The following is a 25,604-nucleotide window of genomic DNA, read 5'->3' as shown; positions in this document are numbered from 1 at the left end:
AAAAACAACTCAACAGATCAGAGATAAAGTTCCTTCGAATTGTGAGAAGTAGCACGCAGATTTTCTGGGCGTGAGACCATAATAAGCTTCAGCTTTGCTTTGAGCGTGGTGGGGTCCATGCTTTGAGATTGTCACAATCGTGTTGTCACTGAGTATCGGGAAGTTCTCACAAACTCCCAAGATCACCCCTCCCTGCCAACTCCAACATGTTGCTTCCCAACGTGCATGGTAAATGCATGGCGTCTCGATGTTACCGTCTAGGTACCCGAGGCTGCTTTTATTTGTCGTGGAATATTGATTCATTTCTTGTCATGACGTGAGTGTAGTAATCTTTTTGCATGGCTATGTAAGGCTATGTAAAAATTTGTGATACTCAGCTCGTCTTTTTGATGTTTTTCTTTCTGTCCAAAAAGAAAGACAAAATAGTATAATGACGTTTGCAAAATTGTTCAAAAGTCTGGCTTTGATAACTCACAGACTAATCACCTACTAGGTGTTTCAAAAAACATTTCCCACTTTTGATCATTGATTGCTCAAAAACTATTCATTCGATAAAACTGTCATTGATATAAATAATAGCTGAATAGTGTACAGTTTGGTTGAAGGTAATTTAAATGTGAAAGCATAAATCAGTTTCATTAAATCTAAGATTGATTTTGAAGTAAGGTTTCAGATTTTGATCAAATTTTAACCCTCTGTACAAAAATGAACTTTGCACAGGAACCAATGATGTGTATGTGAGTGTGTGCTGACAATGGCCCTGAACAATAGACATGCCTGAACCACCTGTTGACTAGGCGTCAGTCTCGTGCTCCCTGGCACATGAATGCTTAATCAATAATTCATGTGGATTGCCCTGGGCACTGCTAGTCTGGATTCATGCACGGTAAAGGGTAAACTGCATGCACATGGAAAAAGGAAGCACACGTTTCCATGTGCTTCCAAACACCACAATCCGTTCCAGCTGGCAATCATTTTCAATTTTTGCTTCACATATCACTAAATTTGGGATATAAATAAGCATGAATGATCTAAAGTTCCTCATTTTAATACAACTGTCTACTAATTAAATAGTCAGACAAATTTTTTCGCTTTTTGATAAAAAGAAATCATTTTTGATAAAGAGTTCAGCAGCATTTATCATTGGGGCGATATGTTTCACAGTAGATTTATTTAAGGCTCCATTTACACAAGTGTATACTCTAATTGATTTTCTTTGCTTCCTGTCACCATGTTTACGATAGAACAGAAGGTATTCATTGTAATTTCGTTTTTCAGAAGTAGGGAGAGCACCTATCGAGACCCAACGACAGTATCGGCAGGCGTTTGACTTTACACAGATACTGCCAGAGGCTGAATAAACACTAGTTGTGATAATGGAATTTCTCATGAATAAATAATGAAGCATTCAAACTCTAACCATTGTTTAGGACCATTGTCAGGGTGTTAACCACACACTCCCATACACACCCATTGACCCCTGTGCAAAGTGAAATTTTGTACAGAGGGTTGAAAATAGAGCAAAATCTGGAACCTAACTGTGAAATTAATCATGGATTTCATGAAACTGATTTATGTTTTCATATCCAAACCACCTTCAACCAAATTGTACACTATTCAGCTATTACTCATATCAATGACAGTGTTATCTGATATATAGTTTATGAATTATTAAGAATCAAAAGTGGGAAATGTTTTTTGAAACACCTAGTAGTTGTGTGCCTGTGACAAGGCATGTGTTACACTCTTCATCATTGATTCTTTGATTCAAATTGCATCTGATGGAAAAAACTCAGTGTGATCTGGGCCCTGTTGCATAAAGCCTTAACCAGAGTTTTTTTCCTGGTTAAATCCAGAAACTCTGGTGAAGAATTTATAACCAGAGTTTTTCTATTGCATAAAGCCTAACCATAGTTTTTTTCTCAGGTTAATGTTCCAGAAACTCAGGTTATTTAACCTTAGCTCTCTGACCAAAGGTTAAATCTAAATTTCTCTGGTTAGCCCCACTTAGAGCTACCAAGGCTGCCATTCTGGAAACAATTCAGCTAGGAATTGGACTAGGAGAACTGCTACGCACTGTTTGTTCATTCATTTCTGGGAAGATTTCGGTGCAGGAGTCGGAAACGCAGTAGAACAGCTAGTAGACTCTACTAGATCTAGGCCTAACAGTTAGTTAGATCTAGTTCTCTAATTATAAATTAGTTCTATCTATAGTATCACCTCTATCAATGTACTAATCAATCTAACGTTAGATCCAGCTAGGTTCGTTAGTTAGAATCAACTCTGAATTAGACACTTTTACTAATGACGTATACCCGTATTACTTGAACAAGATCTAACGTTAGACTCTAGAACAATCTACGTAGTTCTAAATTCTAGAAGGCCTGACTTTAGAGCCCTAGATACGTGAATGAAGGTAGAATCAAAGAGGTAGATTCAATAGTATTTAGAGGTAGACCTACTGCAAGTAGCTGTAATATAGACTAGTAATAGTGTAGACTACAAACTGCGACCATCGCGCAGCCGGCCCGAACGAAGCTAACGTTGCATTGGTACAGTATTGTGTGAAGAGCGCCACGGGGTTAGATGTAGCCGTAACAGTTGAGTTTAGATCTACAAACTGACTGTGCCTGTAGATGTGTAGGGCGTTTGCACTTTCGTATCCATGTCGATATCTCAGCTTCTATAATGCCGTATTGCACAAGAATCACAGATAAATCCCTATAACTCATAACTTATTTCCGAAAATTTATTTGAACCAGATTGGCTATCGGTAAGCTTGTAGCAGGCTCGCTGGCGGACATACCGCTACTCGTACTACATGTTTGTGTGGCCGGCAGTGTTACAGCATGCAGCGCGATACTGTCATGTACTACAGTACATTGTACATTTAGACAGCGCGTAGCGGTGATCGCTAGCTGCGCGCGGAGCATAAAACTGAGAAAATCACTAGCACTTCCGCATTTCATGACGCAAATCTCTCGTTTGAAGAGGCTACACCCCTGTAAATAATGCCAGTGTATATTTGGCAATCAATGACTTAAAAACCAAAGATATAAAACACCTGTTTCTTGAACCTGGCCTAATCTAAGCATCAGTCATCGCCACAGCGCCACGGGGGGGGGGCACTGCGAGAGGAGGAGATTGTTTTGGTTTTGGCGTGGGTGGATGTATGTAGCTCCATGGTGCGTGTGTGTGTACGTGTGTGTACGTGTGCATTACACATTGTCAGCACCGGCAAACTGGCAATGCTCTCCTTCTTATTCCTGTATTTTCGTTATTTACGGGTCAATTTTTTTCGTTTGAAATGTAAAATGGACGACCATAGAATTTCTCAATAGAATATAAAATTGAAAACTTTAGAAAGGATAGAGAAAATTGAGTTCACTTTGAATGGTCTGCCACAGGCAGATATCCTTATCATGCTCTTACGTAATACGACAGCTGCTGTAGTCGTTAAACCCTGGCTTGGCCTCCAGGTTTGTCACGCCTGAGCAGAAAGTTGATTTGCAATGGACAAATACTTCGACTCCCAACTCCCAAACGAAAAATCTTTAGCGAGGTATAGCACCCCATCAGCTTCGTGGAAGTGGGGTCTCGCCTCAAACGAGGGATTGACGGCATGTATCCTCATCCAAGTTTATTTGATTAAAAGAAAGCCGATAAACCGTAAACTTAGTTTTTTTAACCAGAGAAATTGACTAACCATGAAACTCAGGTAGGCACCCTCCTCAAACCCGAGTTTTTCTCAGGTTATTTATGCAACAGGGCCCTGGTGTAGCATTTTTTTTTCAGGTTGCACTTCTTCATTGTTAGGCTGTTTAACAGTTTACTTCCATTCTGCCAATAGAATCAGTGCAGAGTAGGTCACTGTGAATTAGCCCCAATGCCATGTAAAACAGATTTGTTCATTGTTTTTGGTATTTTCACTTTACTCTGTCATCACACAGGACCAAATTGTGGAGCTGGTATCAACAATGATGAACAAACTGGAGTTCTTGGGCATCTCCAACAAGGGCCTCAATAAGTTCCAGGTCATGTTGATTGAGATGGAGGTACGTCTATTTTCATCATGTGTTTGACTATTAACTCTGAATATCAAACTAATAACTCTTGCAAGATCTGAGCATTACATAGAACTTCAACTGCTGGACCCATGATTAATTGGGGAGGGGGTGAGAGGCAAAGTTGATTGTCAATGGGCCTTACATGTTTATGATTGATCAGTTGTTTAGAAAGAAAGAAAGAAAACATCATCTAAGCTGTTTTGTGGGTGCTTGGTAAATTACATACATGTGTACAACATAGAGAACATGGTCAGAATTGACTGGAATAAGCAAAAATGCACTGTAACGGATATTAGCATCCAGCTAGACAGGACTAGATTATTTAGTTTACTGAGATATGATGGAATCAGAAAGTTATGAATCAAGAGCAAAAATTACCTTTTGCCTTTTACCATTTAGCTTTGTTTGTCAATAGTGTAGTAGTGTGTTTTTGGTTCGGGTCCATGTGGTGTCTGATTGGTGAGTATAGGGTTTATCATTCAGATGTGGACTTGATGTTTGCTGATGTACACCATTGAAGGAAGGGGATATTCAATGTGCTAATTAGGCCATATTTTCTTTGGAGGGTAGGCAAGAAGTCAATATTTGATATAAGATATTATTCAATAAATTTTATTTAATATTTGCATGAATTGTTTGGACATTCTGATATTAGAGTTCCATGCTGACCATGAAAGTTGTTCAAAGAATACTTTGACCCATGCTGCTTAAACTAACAAATATCTCAGATGAAAGTTTGAAATAAAGAGTGTAGTGGAAAGGGTCTTGTATAGGAAAATATAATGAAAATGCTGGGACATATCATTTTTCTCTGTTTCAAAGATATCACAAATATGTTTGCAGAACTTATACATGAAAGTCAGACACAATTTTAAAGGGTCATTTTGATGATGTATGGAGTAAGAAATACCAGTCAGTGGCTTTTCTCCAGTGTGATACCATTCATCCAAAGTTTCATGTTTACTGTGTATGACCATTAAATTCTGAATCCTGAACTTCCAGACTCGGATCCAAGACTGGCGAGAAGGCCTCCTGGACAGTAAGCATCTCCTGCAGAGACTAGAGTTATCAGACTGGGAGCTCCAGCGCTATGAGACTGAGGCGGCTCCCAGTGGCTGGCTGTGCTCGTGGGACAGGTACGCACAAAAGACTTCTGCATTTCAACAGTGCCCTTTGTTGTTGGCGGCAGGATGAATTAATAGATAACAAGAGACAAAGAGTATTGTGCCAACTTTTTTTTTCTCCTCGAAAAGAGACAGAACCAAAGAAAGGGTCCGAAGTGTCAACACAAGAACACTAGGAATTCTTTAAGCCAGAGAAATGGTTGCATCAACATCTTTGGGTTTCTGCTCATGGGTGGAAATGGACCTGGACTGGCTGTGACCAAGACGCAACGGACTGTTTCGTTTTTTTTTTTTTTTTTGTCTTTTGTCTGTTGTCATAGTGACTGCTTGTTGCTATGACATACTGCTAACACATCTCTTCAACCCTGAACACTCTTTTCTCCAGACCCAATCCATGTCCTATCACCTTCTCTTTATCTTTTCCCACAATCTATCTAGTTTTTGGAGGGCGGTTTTCTTGACTTTCAGACAAAATAAAAATTAGATGCCCTTTCAGAAGCAAAACCCTATTAGTAGGTGAATTCAGTATCAAAACACAAATGTCTTCCCACCACAAAAGTGATCAGAAAATTTTTTACAAATCACCGCTAGAAAAAGCAATTACGGCATTCAAATTTTACTCAGTGCGTAAACTACTGAAAAAGAAGTCTTTTGGTCAGATATGGACAAGAGAGAAAGTTCATTGTCCATGATATATTGACAGTGCAAAGATACATCACCAGATGCACTTGTCTTGATAAGACTCTCATTTTTCCAGTTACTTACATATTGCCAGTGGTGGTAATCTTCAAGTGAGAAAGACAGTGCTAACATACATCATGGTAGATTACTGAGCTGTTACACAGCCACAAAAGTGCATCAGTGTAGACAGCCTGTCATAATTCATGTTGCCTCCCTCAATAACCCCCTCCCCCATACTATCCCCTCCCCCCTCCTTTTCCTTCTCTCATCTTTCAACACCTATGAAACAGGACTCTTCTTTTTCCCAAACAATAAGAAAAAGAAAATGTGTATTTGTGGAAAAAAAAAAGAGTTTCTAAGACACCTCCATGGTGCAACAGGAGACACCGATCTGAGAAGTGATGCTGCTGTCTTTCCCAGTGGAACCACTGCACGGCAGATTCTGGGAGGAAGATGAAGATACCGGTCTGGTCAGTCAAAACAAAACTCTTCTACCAATTTTCAGTATTCATCTACATTTGTCGTATTGTATTTTATATGTTCTGATTTATCTATAGTGGTGTGAAAATGCTGCACTTTCCTGGTAACATTCTCCCCTCTGTGTCCATTTTATGGTCAGCTGGTCATGTTTATGTTTTCTTCTGTTAACAGAGCCAGGTATATAGCAGTGAAATATACAACTGGTTCAGAGAGTATTCTGTTGACAGAAGTATGCTAGTATGTTAGCTCTGCATGGTTTGGTTATCAGACAAAATTGTTAGCTAACAAATAGAGGCCTTTATAAAAGACTGCTGATTCATAGTATCAAATGCCAAGCACCAAAGTAACTGGATGTAAACTTAGGCCAATAGGTTGTCAAAAGTAAAGTAAATTAGCAAAGAGAAACAAAATCAGTGCAAGATATGTAAAACAAGGGAAGTAATTCAAGGGAATGAGAGAAAGAGAGAGACGGAGATAGAAAGTGCAGTTAAAATTTTGGGGGACAGTGCAGGCATACATGTATCATGCAGAGGAAGGAATGGATAGAAACAGGGATGGAGGAGATTTTCTACATAGCCAGCAAGGCAGACATGGATACAGACTAAGGGGAAACACCCACCTGACCTAAGGAGCCTATCACAACAAACCAGAAAGTGCAGCATTTGAATATTTTCTTGTTTTTTGTGGTATTGACAAGATGTTTGGATGTGCATTTGATCCAAGCATTAGTCAGTATAGGCAATATTGTGAACGTAGGCACTTCAATCTAATGTATCATTTGCCATTATGCCTTTCCTGTGAAATTTAAAGGAGAGTAAAATTCCAAAAGAGCGCTTACATTAATCAGCAGAGGTGTGTAAACACTGGACATTTCAATTTCAGGTCAATATATTGCTCCATATCATCAGTGGGGCTGTTGTCAAAAATGTTCACAACGAAAATATATAGATGTGCATAGTTGGCAGTGAAGACCCCAAGTTTTGAAAATACAGTTTAAAGTCAAAATTGAAGTGCCTAGACTTTTATGTTCACAATGTTCTCTGGCAGAATCTAGTGCTGGATAAGATTGTTTCAATTACCTTCTTATCCACTGACTTTCCTTGTCACTTCTGTCTTTCATATTGTATATGCTTTATTGCTGTTCATCACTATATATGCACAAAGTTACATTGTATACCTATCACCATGTCCAGACATTAATTCCAAATGTCCTTCTTTCCCCCATCTCTTCTTTCTCTCTCATTCTCTCTCCATTCGGCAACTTGGGTTTTTTCCTCTTCACCGGATGTTATGCTGTACCTGGGATCGGGGATGATTAGAACACACAAGCAGTACTACTACACCAACATGTCTACAAATGAGTCACAGTGGGAGTACCCAGTCGAGGCTGCCGCAGCAGATGCACAGACAACTTCCACAACAAGCAACACTAAAGAGACTCGCAGTGCTTTTAGCAGTGCAGCTGACCGTGGGATGTCAGGGGACAGAGAGGCAAGCAGTGGAGAAGAGTCCATGGATGAAAGAGATAGTCTAGGTAAGGCTGTTCATTTTTCCGTAGGAGCCTTCTTTGTCTCCTTTTTGTCGAGCCCACTGGAGGTGAGGGCTCGGTCACACTGCCCAAAAGTCACGTTAACGCATGAATCGCGCAAGAAATTTGCTTGTGTGTGCTTGTCCGTTGAGAATTTTCGCTAATTTATGCGATGAAAATCACTGATGAATCGCACAAGAACTACGGAAAGATCCCGCAAAAATCACTAACAAACCACGCACTTTCAGTGCATAGGCACGCCAAGGTCCCAAATAGGGCGAATATGTGGTTGTGCGCGACGACTGAGGTCCACGGTAAACCACGCATAATCTACGCATTATCACTTATGAATTGCGTATGAATCACGCTTTATTTGCGCATGAACGCGATAGAGGCAACATTTTCCCGAATGATCACTGATATTTCACGCATATTTCGCACATTGTCCGCGTAAGAACGACGCAAACTACGCAAAAATTACGTAAAACAGCGCAATACTGTGTAAACTTTTACGCGAAGCCGAGTTTTGAGCTGCTCAAAACCTGGCCAAGGCCCGGTCACACTGCCCAAAAGTCGTGTAAACGCATGAACCATGTAAACAATTTTAGCCTTACACGATACATGCGCGATTTGCGCAATTCATGAGTTTGTCTGACGTGGAACTGTCAGCCAATGTGCGCCGGATCGGCGCTTTGCGCAATTGCGAGTTTTGAGCAGCTCAAAACTCAGCTTCGCGTAAAAGTTTACGCAGTATTGCTCTGTTTTACATAATTTTTTCGTAGTTTGCGTAGTTCTTTCGCGAACAATGCGCGAAATATGCGTTGAATATCAGTGATCGTTCGCGAAAATGTTGCCACTATCGCGTTCATCGGCTACTTTCCACTGATTATTAGCAGACGTATTATGACGCATGTTTCGCGCTTGTAACACCTACGTATCACTGAAAATTACTGAAAAAAAAAATTATTGGCGTATGTATCTCTAACAGAACCCGTAAATAAGCGCATGTAATACTTAAGAAATGAATCACTGATGTATCACTAACAACTGACATATGATTGGTGCTATATTAAAACAGCCATTTTATCATATCCCGTCAAGCCAATTCCTACTGCCAAGGGGTGCACATCAAACCCGTAAATCAGCGAAAATGGTCTAATTCTCGACGGACAAGCACGCAAAACCAAATTTCTTATGTGATTCATGCGATTATGCGACTTTTGGGCAGTGTGACCGAGCCCCCATGGAATCGCATAAAGCGCCAATCTGGCGCACATCGGTGGACAACTACAAAGGTTCCACGTCAGACAAACTCATGAAATGCGCAAATTGCGCATGTATCGCATAAGGTTCGAATTTCTTACGTGATTCATGCGTTGACGCGACTTTTGGGCAGTGTGACCAGGCCCTTAGGGGAGACGAAGGAATCGCCTGCGGCGTCTGTCCATCCGTCGTCCATCTGTCCATCCGTCGTCCGTATGTGACGCTACAAAAACTTAGATTACTTTGTACTGAGTGCTTCAATGTCAATCAAACTTGGGAGTGAAGAGTGCTTACGCAAAGTTACACATGTTACCAAACAGGAAGTTAAGGTCAAAGGTCATAGGCAGGGGGTCAACGAACTTTAAGGGGCCAAGGTTAAGTTTTTACGGCGTGTTTCGATTACGGCTCATAACTTCTGATTGGTGTGTCTATTTGTGACCAAACTTGGATGGTAGGTGTCCCTTGAGAAGTTGAAGGTCACCACAAGGTCGAAGGTCACAGTATTGGGTCAACGAGCATTTAGGGGCCAATGTTAAGTTTTTACGGTGCATTTTGATTATGGCTCATAACTTTTGACTGGTATGTCCGTTTGTGACCAAACTTAAATGGTAGGTGTCCCTTGGGGAGTTGAAGGTCACCACAAGGTTAAAGGTCACAAACAGGCTTCAATGAAGTTTTAGGGCCCAATGTTAAGTTTTTACGGCACGTTTCGATTATGGCTCATAACTTTTGCTCGGTAAGACCGTTTGCGACCAAACTTTGGTGGTAGATGTCTCTTGGGGAGTTAAAGATCACCACATGGTCAAAGGTCACAAACAGGGGTCAAGAAACTTTTATGGGCTAATGTTAAGTTACAAAGCTCTTGTTGTACTGACACTTTGCCTTGATTCCACTTTATAACAATCAAAGTTAGATTTTTACAAATGTGTTGTGGTACATTTGTGGGGAGACACATTTCGGCACTTGCCTTGGTTTAGGATTATTGGACCAGCTGTGAGATTTTGATTTCCTACCTTGACACCATTGCATGTTCACTCATGTTGTGACATTCTCCCCAAATTGGCTTGCAGCATACAAGTTTGTTATTTTCTGAATGTCACAAAGTGCCATGAAGTCATTTCTGTGAGTTATCATATCTCCTGGAAGACAAAGTGTGTACACTACCACATTACTTTTGTAAAAGCCCCTATTCGAAAGGAATCTGTAAAAACCTTCTCGAGAACCAGTTAAGAAGTAATAGAGATAAGGTAGTGCTAAGAGTAAAGCCAGGCTGACACTTGCAAGACTTTTGGCCACGATTTTTGTCCATTTTGTCTTGGCAAGTCGTGACCAAAATTTTGAACATTTCAAAATTCACGTCCCGACATGGCATGCAGTCACGACGGGTCTACGCTTACTTCACACCAGTTTACGACTAGTTTGCGCACTGGCACGATTCGAGTCGTGCCAATGCGTGCCACAGAATCGTGCAAGTGTCAGCCTGGCTTTAGTACATTTAGGAACCACGCCCTGTAATTTCAAGTTTGTTCTTGCAGGATCCAGGGATGCCCCCCTCAGGGCTAGAGGGCCACATTGGGGTCCAATTTAAGCATTTTCAGTTTCTTCAGGAAAACCCCCATGATGGGTTTTCACCAAACTTAATAAATGTAATCACTAAGTTAACAAGATCTTAATTTTTCAAAGGAGTACCATGCCCCCACCCCAACCCACCCCACCCCACCCCCAATTAAAAGAAGCTTTAAGAATCTTCTTATCTTGAACCAGAAGTGATATATTTTAGTGCTATGAGTAAATATTTTGCTGACTAGTTTCAAGTTTGTTATGCCTCCTCCACGAAGTGGTGCTGGAGGCATTATGTTTTCGGGTTGTCCGTCCGTCCGTCCGTCCGTAATGAATATTGTGGACAGGGTAACTATCAAAACCTTTTGAGATATCCTAGTGAAACTTGGCATGTATGTGTATTAGGGGGTGAAGTTGTGCCTATCAACTTTTGGGTGCACATGCTCAAGGTCAAAGGTCAAGGTCAAATACTTAAAATTTTACTATTTCCACCATATCTATGCAATGCCTGAAGATATTTTCTTGAAACTTAGTGTATACATGTATTACCCAATTAAGATTCTCTGGTGAAAGTTTGGACCATGAGGTCAAAGGCCAGAGGTCAAAAGGTCAAGTAAAAATATTAAAACTTCACCTTTTTTCTCTGAACCTTGGAAATTGTTCAAGGTTTCTTCATGGAACACAGTATATATACATGTACTGACTGGCAGTGATTATCTAGAAAAGTTAGGGTTCATGGGGGTCAAAGGTCGGGTCAAAGGTCAAGGGCAACACTTCAAAATATTACTATTTTCCTCATGTTTATGCAATGCCAGCAAGATTTTTTTTTTTTTTTACACTTGGTGTATGCATGTTTAACCTAATAGAGATTCTCTTGAAAGTTTTTTTTTCTTTTGTTTTTGCCTCAAAGGTCAAAAAGTCAAAGATCAAGTGAAAGTGCTGAACTACCTTTTCCTCCATATCTCAGAAGTGGCTCAAGTTATCTTGAAACGTACTACATATTTATGCATGTTCTGCCTGACAGTGATTATCTTATGAATTTTGGGGTCAAAGTCCAGATGAAAATGGTAACAATTTACTATTCAATACAGAAATTGCACTTTTTCTCCATACCTTGAAAATTACTCCATGCATAAACGTATGAATGGGTCAAAGTCAAGTTAAAGTCCTTAAATCCCAAATACATGCTCTCCTATTCATCCAATTAAACCTAGGTCATGGAAGATGAACATTCAACACATTTGTGATAAACTTGTCATTTTGATATTTTGCCAATTTTGTGAAAATGTAAGCACACATTGTCCACATGTACTATCTAGACCTATTAGGAGAATCATGTATTATGGCGGAGGCATACCAGTCGCCATAGCGACATTTCTAGTTTTGTTTTGTTTTGTTTTTTTACTTTGTTGTTGCTGTTGTTTGGGTTTTTTGGGGGCGGGGGTGGGCAAATTGTGGCCAAATTTCCATATTTTTATCGTCTCGTCTCTTTTCATCTTCCGTGTTTTCATCTTCTTGAAAGGTCAAGTTTTCACAAAACTTGGTAAATATTTTCACTAGGGTGCTAAAATATATATTTACACAAATGAGCACCATTCCCCACATGGGGGGGGGGGGGCGCAAATCCCCTCAAATAAGGAATCTTACATATCTATTTACGAGTGAATTATTGACTATAGTTTCAAGTTTGTTCATGGTAGATCTGGGGGGTAGACCAAAGTTTTTTATCTTCTTCGTGGAAGAGCGAAGGTCAAAATTGTTACCAAACTTGGTAGGAATTGTCACTAGGGTGATAGAATATAAATTTGCAGGATGTATTATTATATATATATATATTTCTGGGATCAATTTACATATCTTGATCTCCTTTTTGCAAATGCATGGTCTAATTAAATACTAAAGTTGTGGAAGGTATTAATGCCAGTGTGCTAAAATCTGCAAATACACACCATGTGTGAATAGGGCTCATTTGTCATTTGTTCCTGAATAAGTGATGTGACGCTTATCTTCTTTTTCAATGTTTATTATGCAGACACTGCAGAAGCGGTCCCCAAACCATCAGAAATCCAGCTCCCAGAGTTGCCTCCTGATCAGCCCCCTCCACCACCAATGCCTTCTGATGATAGACAATCACCACTCCCTCCCCCTCCTTTGCCAGATGGCCCACCTCCACCCCCACCACCAGGTGAAGAACCTCCCCTCCCTCCCTTACCTCCTAGTCCCCCACCAAGCACTCCACCAGCTCCACCTCCAGATGATACAGACCCGTCCCGCCCTCTCACCCCTCCACCCTTCCTTGCCCCCTTACCCGGCATGGACCTCCCCACTCAACCTCCACTTCCACCACCCACTGTGGCCAAGGAGAATGCTGGCACTGTTATTGGCAAACCTCAGGTGTTATACTCAGCGCCAGCAGCCACTCGGAGCGGACCGGTGATTGCCAGTGCAGCCATCCTCTCTGCACCGCCTACCAGGGCCACTCTAACATCAGATGCCACACTGCAAGCCTCAAAGGTTATGCCAGCAGCACCTCCATCCAAATCCAAGGTCAAAAAGAAGCGAAAGAAGGAAAAAGAGGTACCTTCCCATGATTTCTTACTTATTCTTTCTTTCTTGATCAGAATACATATTTAGGTGTTTTTTTAGATGTGCAAGAATCAGTGCAGGGAAAACATTAAATCTGGGGGTAAAGGAAAGAATATATAAATTTGTTTTAAATGTTTCTTGCCATGGGAGCTCATAGTTGATTATTCTAATGGAATAATTCTGATTGGGAAAGTATTATAAGGGCATTATTTCCACTTAAACAAAAATTTGGAGCAGAAATAGGGTCATGGGCAAATTCAGACAGTCATGGGAAATTCTTGTAATAACTCTGTTCATAACAAGACAAAAATAATAAAAGTAAATTGATCAATTTGGTGCTTGTTAAGGCAGTCAATGGAATAGACTGGGACAAACTTGAGAGTGGGCAGGTGTTCATAGATTAAAGGCATAATTTACCATTTGCAGATGAAAAAAAAAACAGCATTAGTGCTTTAAAATGGTTCAAAAAAGTGAGTTAGGGATAAAAAACAACCACTGTAAAAATTTGAATTCGTGTAATTAGTGTTAATTATTGTTGAATACACAAAATCTCTACAATAGTTACAGTAAAATTGTTGCCCGACTAAGTCATCTGCAGTTATGGTTTAATGAGAGAAAAAAAATGATATCTCAGTATATTTTAGGCTTTATTGCAAAAATTTTATGTGGTGGGATGTTTTGTGATACAACAGACCTACACATATGCATCAAATGTGATATCTCAAACATTTTTTAAATCACTGTTCTCAAAGGTAAACTGTACCTTTAAGTTCGGTTTTTTATGGCTTTGCCACGAAGTGGCGCCGGAAGCATTATGTTTTCAGGTTGTCCGTCTGTCCGTCCATCCGTCCGTAATCAATTTTGTGGACAGCGTTAATAAAAAACCGTTGGAGTTATCCTAATGAAACTTGGCATGTATGTGTATGAGTGGGCAAAGTTGTGCCTCTTAACTTTTGGGTGCACATACTCAAGGTCAAGGTTAAATGCTCAAAATTTCACTATTTCCCCCATATCTATGCAATACCTGGGGGTATTTTCTTGAAACTTAGTGTATTAGTATGTAATACATGTACTACCCAATAAAGATTCTCCAGAGAGAGTTTTGGGTCATGAGATCAAAATGTCAAGTGAAAATGCTAAAATTTCACTTTTTTTTTCATATCTCACAAATGGTTTAAGGTATTTTCATGGAACTTAATACATATGCATGTACTGACTGGCAGTGATTAGCTAGGGAATTTAGGGGTCATGGATCATAGGTTAAAGTCAACTCCTCTAAATTTCACTTTTTCCCTCATGTTTATGCACCGCCTGCAGGATTTGTTTTTGAAACTTAATGTATACATGTATGTAATGCCCAATAGAGATTCTCTGGGAAGTTTCTTGCCAAAAGGTTAAAAGGTCAAGTGGAAGTGCTAAATTTCAGTTCTTCCTCCATGTCTCGAAAGTGACTCAATGTATCATCATGAAACTTAGTACATATTTGTGTATGTTCTACCTGACAATGATTCTCTTGGGAATTTTAGGGTTATAGGTCAAAGGTCAAGGGTCAAAGGCCAGGTTAAAATGCTAATGTTTTACTATTTAATACTGAAATCACGCTTTTTCTCTATACCTAAAAAATGACTCAATGCATAAACTTATGAAAGGATCAAAAGTCAAGTAAAATACCTCAAATCCCCAAATGCCTGCACTCTTAGACAATATAGCCATTCATCCAATTAAATCTTGTACAAAGAAAGTGAACAGTCAACACATTTGTGTCAAACCTGTCATTTTAATATTTTGCCAGTTATGTGAAACTGGCATCACACATTGTCAAGACATTGTACTACAGACATATTAGGAAAACCATGTATTATGGCGGAGGCATACCAGTCGCCGTAGCGATATTTCAAGTTAAATTATGACATGCAATACACTGTAGAGGTGCACATATCTGATAGTAGTGTGAGTACATTGAGGGTGGATTGATTGTAGTTTGGATAAGGTTGACTGACGCTTAGTGAATCACTCACCTGAAGAAAGTCATAGTTATTGGTTGACATCATGATCTTGTTTTGTGAAATGACTGTTAATAGAGCAAGTCAGTGAAGAGTAAGCTGCCACACTCATTGGTCTCCAAGTGGGCTCAGATCAAGGAGGAACAAGAGAAGGAGATGGAGGAGAGTGAATCAGAAGAAGAGGAAGATGTGGAGATCAGGAACCAGAAGATGATTGCAGAGTGGAAGAAGGAACAACTCTTAAAGTAAGAGACAACTCCTTCATTACCTTATTGCCATCTTACAATTATTGTCAGTTTATCAGCTGAAATTTCATTCTGAGTGAGGATAATGGTGTGGGGTATCCTGCCTATCAGGGCAATTACCCCCCCCCCCCCCCCCCCCCCCCCCCCCGGCTAAATACTGGTCAGTGATAAGGTTAGAGTAAAGATTAGGGTTAGAGTTTGGGTTAGGGCTAGGAATAGGTTCAGGATTAGGATTAGGGCCAGGGGAAGCGTCTTGGGGTAATTGTCCAGTGGGTAATTGCCCTAGACCCAGTGCCTGTGTATGGCATAGTCAAGATTGCTTAACCCTAACCAGGCGGGGGGGGCTCTGAGGTGGCCTCCCCCCCCCCCCCCGACGTTCCGCGCGATGTACACATGTATCACTAACGTGAAAAGCTATCGCCGCGACGTTTCATGGCTTTGTCTCCCGTATCTTTTGACACCAAATTTGCAATGCCCGGGCGCGCGGTTCCGAAGTTGCGCATAAATATGTACGTGCGTGTCAGACCAAAAATTGCTCAAAAACGTGAATTTGTGTACCATTTCAATGCAAACCGTGCTTACAGGCAAATTTCATAAAAGCATGATTATTTGGGGGTTTTATTGATGAAAATCAATTAATAGCATATTTTCTTGTTCGGAACAATGTCGCGGACAAATTCCATCGAAAAAACAGTGAAAAACATAAAGTCAAAAAACAAAGAAATACATAAAAAATTTAAAAAACAATAAAATACTTAAGAAATTTTTTCTGATGCCGCAATTTTCTGTCAAGCCCACCGGAGGTGTGGGGAGACTAAGGGATCGCCTGCGGCGTCCATCCGTCGTCTGTCCGTAACGCTACAAAAACTTGAATAACTCTCTACTGAGGATTTCAATTTCAATCAAACCTGGAGGGAAAGAGTGGTTATACAAAGTTACACATTTTACCAAACATGAAGGGCACCTCAAGGTCAAAGGTCACAGGCAGAGGTCAATGAACTTTAGGGCCCAATGTTAAGTTTTTAGGGCGTGTTTCGTTTATGGCTCGTAAATTTTGATGTATCTGTCTGTTTGTGACCAAACTTAGATGGTAGATGTCCCTTGGGAAGTTGAAGGTTACCACAAGGTCAAAGGTCACAGACAGGGGTCAACAAACTTTTAGGGCCCCAATGTTAAGTTTTTATGGTGCGTTTTGATTATGGCTCAAAACTTTTGATCCCTTTGTCCGTTTGTGACCAAACTTGGATGGTAGATGTCCCTGGGGGAGGTGAAGGTCATCACAAGGTCAAAGGTCACAGACATGGGTCAACAAACTTTTAGGGCCCAATGTTAAGTTTTTGGGGCGAGTTTCGATTGTGGCTCATAACTTTTGATCCCTTTGTCCATTTGTGACCAATCTTGGATGGTAGATGTCCCTTGAAGGTGAAGGTCATCACAAGGTCAAAGGTCACAGAAAGGGGTCAGCAAATTTTTAGGGCCCATTAAGTTTTCATGGCGCATTTTGATTATGGCGCATAACTTTGATCCCTTTGTCCGTTTGTGACCAAACTTGGTTGGTAAATGTCCCTTGGGGAGTTGAAGGTCACCACAAGGTCAAAGGTCATAGGCGGGTCAATGAACTTCTGGGAGTTAGAATAATATCAATTTCTTGTATGCGAATGGGCGAGACACAATTTGGCACTTGCCTTGTTTCTCTTATATTTGTTCAGGACACTAAAAAGAATATTTACACAAAAAATGTGCCCATTTTGAGCTGTATTCATTGATTAATTCCAAATTGTCTGATTTCATGCATCATTATGCATAAATTAGTATAATTTAGCATAAATAATAATTTTTTAAAAATTTAACTTCGTGGTACCGTAGATTACGTCATAGGCAATGTGTGTGCCAATTTTCGTCGCGATCGCGTGGTCGATGGCCGTACGTAAGTATGCCAATGATATTCAATCATGGCTACTATGACTCTATGGCTCTATGATCTACCTAAATAGCCCGGCCTAGTTAGGGTTAAAACAAGTCAAATTTCAAGAACAGTTATGAAAGGGTGGAGGCATAGAAGATGGTAAGTTGTACCATGGAAACATAACTTGGAAGGCAGCATCTCTTAGTTTCATAACTTCTGTGAATGTCCATTGGTGAGTCGACAGTAGTTAGGTGATGATATTGTCAAGCTTTTGCCTGAAAAGATTTTTGTGTTGATTAACCATTGTTATGCTTCCTAAGCTTTTTACTTTTATTTTTCTCCTTCTTACTGGCTTTAATCATTGCCTCAATTTTGTTTGATACATGAAGAAGACTCGGTTATAAGCAGTCATCAGGTTATAAGGTATTCACAAGATGATATCTATAATCTCTGAAAGACTTTGTTCAAACTTTGCAGTAATGCACTCAGACACACTAATAAGATTATTTAAAAATGTACCCTTAAGATTGAAAGAGCACTTTACTTCAGAAAGCAACAACAGATATTTAATTGTAATTTTTTTTTTTTTTTTTAAGTACACCCGTAAGCCATTATTTCATAGGACATTTGAACATTATTGTGGTGCAAATCTTTTTTGTAGAGACACTCGAATACAACCAAGCTTACCCAAGACTTGGAAACCAAGAAGCTCAGTTTGGAAAGAAATCATTGATGGTTTTTGATTACTTTTATTGAAAAAGAATATTTCCTCCTTTGTACATCGTTCTCGTTACAGGGGCAAGACGAAATTCAATGCCAACTTTGAGGAAATTCAGGGTGACTGGAGAGAGAGACTGAAGAGGAAATCCAATGTTCAGTAGGAGACACATGTGAATTAGAAGTTCCAGCTGTAAGCTTACAGAGCATCGGAATAGACTGTCTTCCGTTATTGCTTTTCTTTCTAGTACTCAGCCCAAACTCACCAGCTCAAGATCAACAAGTATGGATTCATCACATTGAATATTCATGCTTTTGTTGTGAGAAGGGACATTTCAAGAACATTTTGTTTTTATTCACATCTTTTATTCAGACTGCAACATTGATGGAGTATGAACCATGTTCAGAAGCTTGTTGCTTGTCAATATGTAGTCAATATTTTAAAATCAGTGTAAATTCTGTTTGCTTGGTTTTTTTTTCTTGTAATGTGGAAATACTTTACTGTGCCAATGTAATGTTTCTGATGGCTATATTCAGAGATGCCAGCTGTTACTTTTTTGCAGTATTCTGTACTGTTGCTGTTATTGTTTTCTGCCAAAATACTGTTATTCCCAAATTTTATTAGTAAACATTGCAAGAAAGGTGAAAATACTTCATTTTTAACCAAAAATATACCTTTTCAGCCCTCAAAATCCTGCAATGCAGGTACATGGTGTGCATCCCTGTACAGGGGAAACTCGGTATAACGAACACTGCTATAACGAGATATCGGTTATTACGAGGAAATTTTACCGGTCCCAAATTTCCTTCCACACAAATCTATGTAAAATGCTACTCTTACAGCGAGATCGGCTATAACGAAATAACTGCTATAACGAGATAAATTTTGTGATTTCCAAACGAAGAGAAACATAGTAAATCAAACCTGTTATAGCGAGATAAAGCAAAATGTCTTCGGGTAAAGCTTTACTTCGCCTGTGCTTTCATGTTCTGAGATTATAAAGCTCGATGCGCCAAAAACTGTCTTGTACACACATATGTGACCCGCTACAACAAAAGGATCCAAAAGTCGGGAGGACAATTTTCTGAAAATGGCATGACATTATGCCCTTACTATTCTACTTTAATTTCATATATAGCACAACTCATAAAAGTACTCGGTTGCGGAGATATCGATGATTTATAAGTGCATGTCTAGTGGTTCTTTAAATCAGAGTTTCGAGAAAAACGCCTTCAAAGTTTCCTTCCAACGCAATCATGATCAAGGGGAGGCAAGACAGTTTTCACCACTTGACAATAGAAGGTATGCTCCTAGCGACGTCCCCGATGTTCATTCAAGCTTAGCGCTAGCGGGCTACGCACAACCAATCAGTAATCAGGATGCCACGCCCTGACCAATAAGATCACTCCCTCGTTGCTACGGGCGGAGTCTAGCTGCGGCGCTAAATCCAAATCTTCCGACACGTTTCTGTTACGTTGAAAGTCGGAAAATCATGGCCCAGAAAAACGTTGATTTCTTGCCTTCCCTTTGATCATTTAGCTTCGAAATTTTGGCAGATGATAGAGAAAACATTTCTTGAAGACATACATATGGTCAGCTATGACATACGGCGCCGAGACATGGACAGTTAATAAGCCGATGAGACACAGAATAGAAAGTTTCGAGATGTGGTGCTACAGGCGAATGTTGAAAATATCATGGACGGAAAGAAAATCAAACACAGAAGTACTAGAAATGGTGTCGGCTGAACGTGAGCTGCTCTCGACCATCAGGAAACGCCAGATGCAGTTTTTGGGCCATGTCGTGAGGAAGAGGCAAACTGAACATCTAGTCCTGTCTGGATTTGTGAATGGGAAGAGATCACGTGGATGACAGCGACTCACTTTCCTTTCTGCAATGGCTGGATTAGTCGGCGAGAGAGGATCTACATTGCTGCATTCGTGCGATGATAGAGGGAGATGGCGGAAACATACTGCATCAGTGATCACCAACGGGCAGTGACGTCCATGGCAGAACAGAGAGAGAGAAAACATTAGACTACAAAATTATGCCAAAAACAGAAATCAGATTGTTTTGACCAATTTTGATGATGTGACTTCAAACTCGATTTTCTCGGCTCAGCCGTCAGCGACTTTAGGATCCTTTTGTTGTAGTGGGTCACATATTTTCTTCAGTGCACTCCAGCTAGCACCGCATGTTGTATGTGAATGTGTGTGTGTATGCGCACTGATACATGCAGAAAATGTGGTGGGACGGCCGTATGTATACATGACATCATGACCTTTAGGAGGTGTGAGGCAATCTGATGCTGTGATTGGCTTTCTACGTAGGGAATTCCCCATCTTCACACACGCAGGCATAATGTACATAAATACAGAATGTGTCGCATACACACACAGCATTGTGCAGACCATATTCAAGCTTTCCACACACAACACACACCCATGCCATAACCACATACCAATCCACAGACGATCTTGACACAATCGCAAGCTATGTAAATTTACAAATTCAAACATCTACCATTAATAAGAAACACATTCTTGATATTGGATTTCATTGGCGAAAAACATCTTCTTACACATAAAGGTGAGTAATTCCCTCACACACATTACCAAGTTATCAGTATTGATTGAAAGATGATGATTAGTCCCACATGTGCAAATTAATGTCTTTATGCTATGCTTTCTTTTATGCCTACTGATATAACGAGATATCGGCTATAACGAGGAAAACGACTCAGTCCCGTCCATCTCGTTATATCGAGTTTCCCCTGTATTTATGTAAGTGCTATAGTTTTTCAAGAAGAGTACAAGTTTGTCACTAAAATCTTCATGATGGATGGTTTTACGTTTCTTCACTTGGGGACTCCTACTTGCAATGTCCTCTCAATTTTTGGAATGAAATAAAGTGTGTCAGTGTCAGGTCATATTTTCATCTTATGTTTGGATGAAAAATGAAATGAACTCCTGTATTTCTATGTGAAATGTCAATGTTTTAAGGATAAATGATTCAGTTAATGTGTCACCCCAATGTAGTTACATTTAGCTACACAAATCTGGGCAAATGTAGATCATGTGATTCTGGCCATTAAAAAGAAAAGACTCTTAGCAAAATTAACATCCAAGAAAAATAAGTCAGAAGAGAGAGAAAACTGAAATCTAGGATGAAGCCTCAGCTGTGTTGTTCGTCTTGTGTACAATGAAGTTTGCAAAAGAACTTGGTCTTCATGATGCCTTAGCTAGACTGACATGGGCATGAAGCAGAATCAATAGGACTATGTGTTTGGTTTACAATCCCGCTTGAAATCATGGAAATAAATGTAACCTTAGAATTTAAGGGGGAAAAAACATAACAAGAGAAAATAAACAAATAAGAAGGGATCTGACTTTATAAAGATAGCGCTTTGAACTCTCCATTAGCTCCATATCAAGCAGATGTTTGATGTGATGCACTAAGTGACCATGTCATGTGAGTTTCTTGTTGAAAGGCATGAAGATGGAGACACCTGTCAGGCTAGAATCTCTACTCATTATCATGGGAGGTAGCATACAAAACCATGCCTAGGTACTGGTCTTTATTAACAATGGTGATGCTGGATTGATTGATAAATATTGTTTTGTGTGTCAAGACATTGAATATTTTGTTTAATTACTGCATTCACATATTTTGTGTGTACGATAGTTTGCTAATTAAGGTTTTGTAGAGCGATCTTGGTGGTTAAATTCAAGATCAAGAACTACATCCATGGAATGAGAAATCAGTATCATCCCTTTTCAAGTAGTTAGGTAGCAATTTCTTACCTTGGAGATGGTGTACATTACATTTCTGTTCCAGGAGGCAATGTGTTTGTGTGTTGTTAATTTATGAACATCAGTCTGTTCTGAAAATGTGAAAAAATACATAGTATCTACATGCGGTATGCTGGAGCCCTTCTTAACAGTACAAAGCAGTTATTCTTGAATGCTTATTTGAAAGTATTCTATGGGCATAGTTCTGTTTTGAGGGGAAAGAAGTGATTTCTCTGAAAGTGGTTGACTGAACCAGGACATTCTTTCCAACCTGCCTTGCTTGAAATCACTAGATCATGTGTCAGTCTGAGACTCCATACTTAATTGTTTGATTGAAGGTGAATGATATCTTGTTACATCATAGGAATGCTGTAAGCATGTCATGTCAAATTAACTTTATTTTATATCATTGCTTTTTCTAAAGTCAACTGGATTTAAAAGTGTGGGCTAGTACAGTAAGAGTTTTTCCTCTTCTACGTTTCTGTGAAATATGACCATATTTTTTATATATACATAACTGTATTTCTCTTTTTTTATAGGAGCTTGTGAAATAATAGCATGATTATTCAGGAACAGAAAGTTTGCTAAAATGCAGTATTCTTACAACCAAGCTACCAGACTTTTCACCTAAAAAAAGGTGCTACTCTTTAATGTAAAGTAGTTACCACACATTATAGGCCTATGGTCAAATGACTCCAACACCAGAAGCAGTTTGTTTGTACAGTGCATCTGTTGCTTCATTTGTGGTACCCAAAGAAAGCTGCAACTGAACTTACACTCTTTTAGATTTTTGTCAAGTTTGTAGCTTTTCCATTTAGGGCGATTCTGTTGTGAAGCATCTTGAGAGACATGATTTCAGTCAACCTGGCATTAGTTAAATCCCTAGGGAAGAGGTAAGATCATTTTTTTTCAAGAGGAAAACATCAAGACTTTAACAGAGCATCAATTCTGGTAGGTTTTTATGTGTTGTGTGTTCAACCTCGATGTGGGGTTATGAAATCATGTGAGCAAACTTGGATTGGCACTAAAAGCCTTCATTTCCAGGGACCATTGACAATGCAAGAAGGATAGACTCATTGTTATGAGAAACAATGACTCAACAAATGTCTGTTATACATATGATGGCCAATTTCTTGCATTTACATGAAAAAGTTATGGTCAAAGTTGAGTGAAAAAAGCCAAACGCATTCAAGAAAAAAAAAATGAGTAAAGTGTGTGTTTATTTGTCACCGTTGTATCAATTGTTGTGTTTAACAGAGCTCGGTAATGAGAATGAAAAAAGACATACAAATTCATGATGACGTTGCCATCAAATATATGGTTGGAAGTGATTATCTCATAATCAGAGGTAACAAGTCATAGTTTATAAATTGAAAGTTTATACTTCAGTTGCAGAGTAAAATGTGTCTTGTTATTTACCCTGAAGCATTTTTTTCTTTTTTAGTTATTTTCCTACTTTTTGAGGGGAAATTGAGACACATGTTGTTCAAAATTACCAACTACACAGTCTCTTTTTTCTCATGAAAGGCACTTTTCAGTAGCAAAATACAAATATTGATGTCTTAATTTTTTCCCCTGTGAGTGTAAGGACTAGGGGTTCCTTTCAGCTTGTGTCTGATTTCACAAACTACTCTTACTGAAAAGATATTGACATACTGTATTATATATAGAAACATTGAACTGCTTTATACATAGTTAGGGCAGATTTCATTTGAGAAGGCAACTCATTGTAAATAGCCAAGAACTTCTCAAATTGTATGACAAATTTCTGTAAATTATATTTCTTTGCTTAATGTTGGATAATGAATAAATCTGCATTGCACTTATTCTTTGTTTTCAAAGCAGTACAGTTATTCAAGTCTCTTCTGCAGTGTGAGTGAGGTCACTTTTGAAGTTACAAACCGGAGTTTTACTGAAGTTTAAGATCTCATGGAAGTCCTGAATACAGGATTTTGATTGATTGGGTGTAAATTTTATTTGAAATAGAATGTATTTCATTTCAACAGATTCTACCTTTTTTTTCATTTCTTAGACAGCCATTGAAAATACCTGGTATTAATGCTGCTTGCATTGAAGAAAGTGTTGTTAGACAAATGAAAAGCTATATGTACTGCCACGAGCCTTGTGATTTGTCATTTTCAGTGACAGTTTTGAAATATTACATGTGCAGAAAACAAAACAAAACAACCAATTGAACATATCTCATGTACTGACAAATTATACTGTGTATTGTTAACTCTAAATTGTACAAGGCTTCTTCAAAATCAATGGAAAGAGAGAGGAAAGCAAGAGAGATGAAAAGCAATTTACAGAGATACCATTTAGTATTGCTGAACATGTATTTTGTTTTGTTTTGTTTTGTTTTTGTTGCCAAAAGTACTACAATGTACAGGCTTCATGAGAAATACTGTTTTCCCAGATCGTATTAACTACACAGGTCTGTAGCAGGAAATATGGAAATATTGTTTTTCCACCAAAAATACACCTTTTCAGCCCTCAAACACTGCATTATTGATGACAATCTCTGAATTTAGTCACATACCACTCTGCAATGAAACAATAGTGATCACGTGATAGCTGACCATTTGTAAGCATGGTACAACATTTTCAAGTAAACAAATGGCAAATGGTACCAAATGCTAGAACAATTGTATTTGAATCTACAAAGCAAAAACCCCTGAGTGTCTGATAATTTGTGGAAACATATATTTGTGATTTAAAGAAGGAGTGTAAAAGGTTCACAACTTTTGGTACTCGGTGAGGTGCAAATCTGTAAACAACAGAAGCTGCATTTTATATACCGAGGTATTGTTGATGCTGTGAAAATGGCTATCACAGAAAATTACTGGGAAAAGTATACTTTACACACTTAAAAGTACATTTTCTAGGAAATATAGAGATAATGGATTTGTCATTGGGCAAATGTTTAGTGTTGGTAACATATTCTGACATCAGAGCTTTCTGTTATATGAATGATCGAATTCCAGAGACAAAGTTGAAGGACTTTAATATGAACCTTCCTCAATAGCATTTCTAAATCTTCAGACTGGCCTTCTCTGTGTGTTCCTTCCAATACCAGTCAACATATGTAAAATACACATTATCTCTAAGAAAAGGAGAAAATATGTGTACATGTACTGTATCTGTTGCAATGTAACAGTATATGGGACAGTGGCAGTTGCTTGGGGTTTGTGATTGTAATGGAATAATTGTGTGCATATATGTGTGTGTTTGTGTGTTTGCATGTTTGTGTTTGTATGTAAAAATCCCTTCATACACAGACTATAACCTTGTCTCACCTGCTCAAGCTACAGATCACCAGTTGTCAGGAATATTTAAAATGTCTGGATTTTTATACAAGTTGCACTTGCAACAGGCTTTAATATGGGATAGAGCAGTCTGTACACTGTCCATGTTCATGAGTACAGTACCTTTATACTAGGATGGGAAGAGTTTTTTTAGTAAAAATACTTCCACCTAACATGACTGTGTTAGTTGCATATGCATATTTATGTGAAAGAAAAACAAAAATTGGAGGAAAGATACCGTAAAAGGTGGAAATTTTATGCATTTTGCCCAACCAGAAACTATCACAGTGATAAAAGCATGCAAATGCTTGTTATATCTACCACCATACAATATCTTGCTTCTG

At 39.1% G+C, this 25,604-nt stretch overlaps 1 protein-coding gene across 1 annotated transcript in view; it reads left to right on the top strand.

Annotated features, from left to right (window-relative positions):
• LOC139731023 (formin-binding protein 4-like) overlaps positions 1 to 25,020 on the top strand; it is a 42,389-nt gene extending 17,369 nt beyond the window's left edge. The window contains exons 8-13 of the mRNA XM_071641905.1: positions 3,951 to 4,055; positions 5,070 to 5,203; positions 7,672 to 7,886; positions 12,736 to 13,280; positions 15,371 to 15,537; positions 18,240 to 25,020. Of these exons, the coding sequence (XP_071498006.1) occupies positions 3,951 to 4,055; positions 5,070 to 5,203; positions 7,672 to 7,886; positions 12,736 to 13,280; positions 15,371 to 15,537; positions 18,240 to 18,324 (1,251 nt within the window). The 3' untranslated portion in view covers positions 18,325 to 25,020. The remainder of the gene's footprint in view (positions 1 to 3,950; positions 4,056 to 5,069; positions 5,204 to 7,671; positions 7,887 to 12,735; positions 13,281 to 15,370; positions 15,538 to 18,239) is intronic.
• The last annotated feature ends 584 nt before the right edge of the window (positions 25,021 to 25,604 follow it).

The sequence above is a fragment of the Diadema antillarum genome, unplaced genomic scaffold (assembly GCF_040938485.1).
Source record: "Diadema antillarum isolate AM-2024a unplaced genomic scaffold, OU_Dant_1.0 seq00000348_RagTag, whole genome shotgun sequence".
In the NCBI taxonomy this organism is placed as follows: Eukaryota; Metazoa; Echinodermata; class Echinoidea; order Diadematoida; family Diadematidae; genus Diadema; species Diadema antillarum.
The sequence above is the reverse complement of the archived record's forward strand: the minus strand, read 5'-3'. Positions and strand labels throughout refer to the sequence as shown.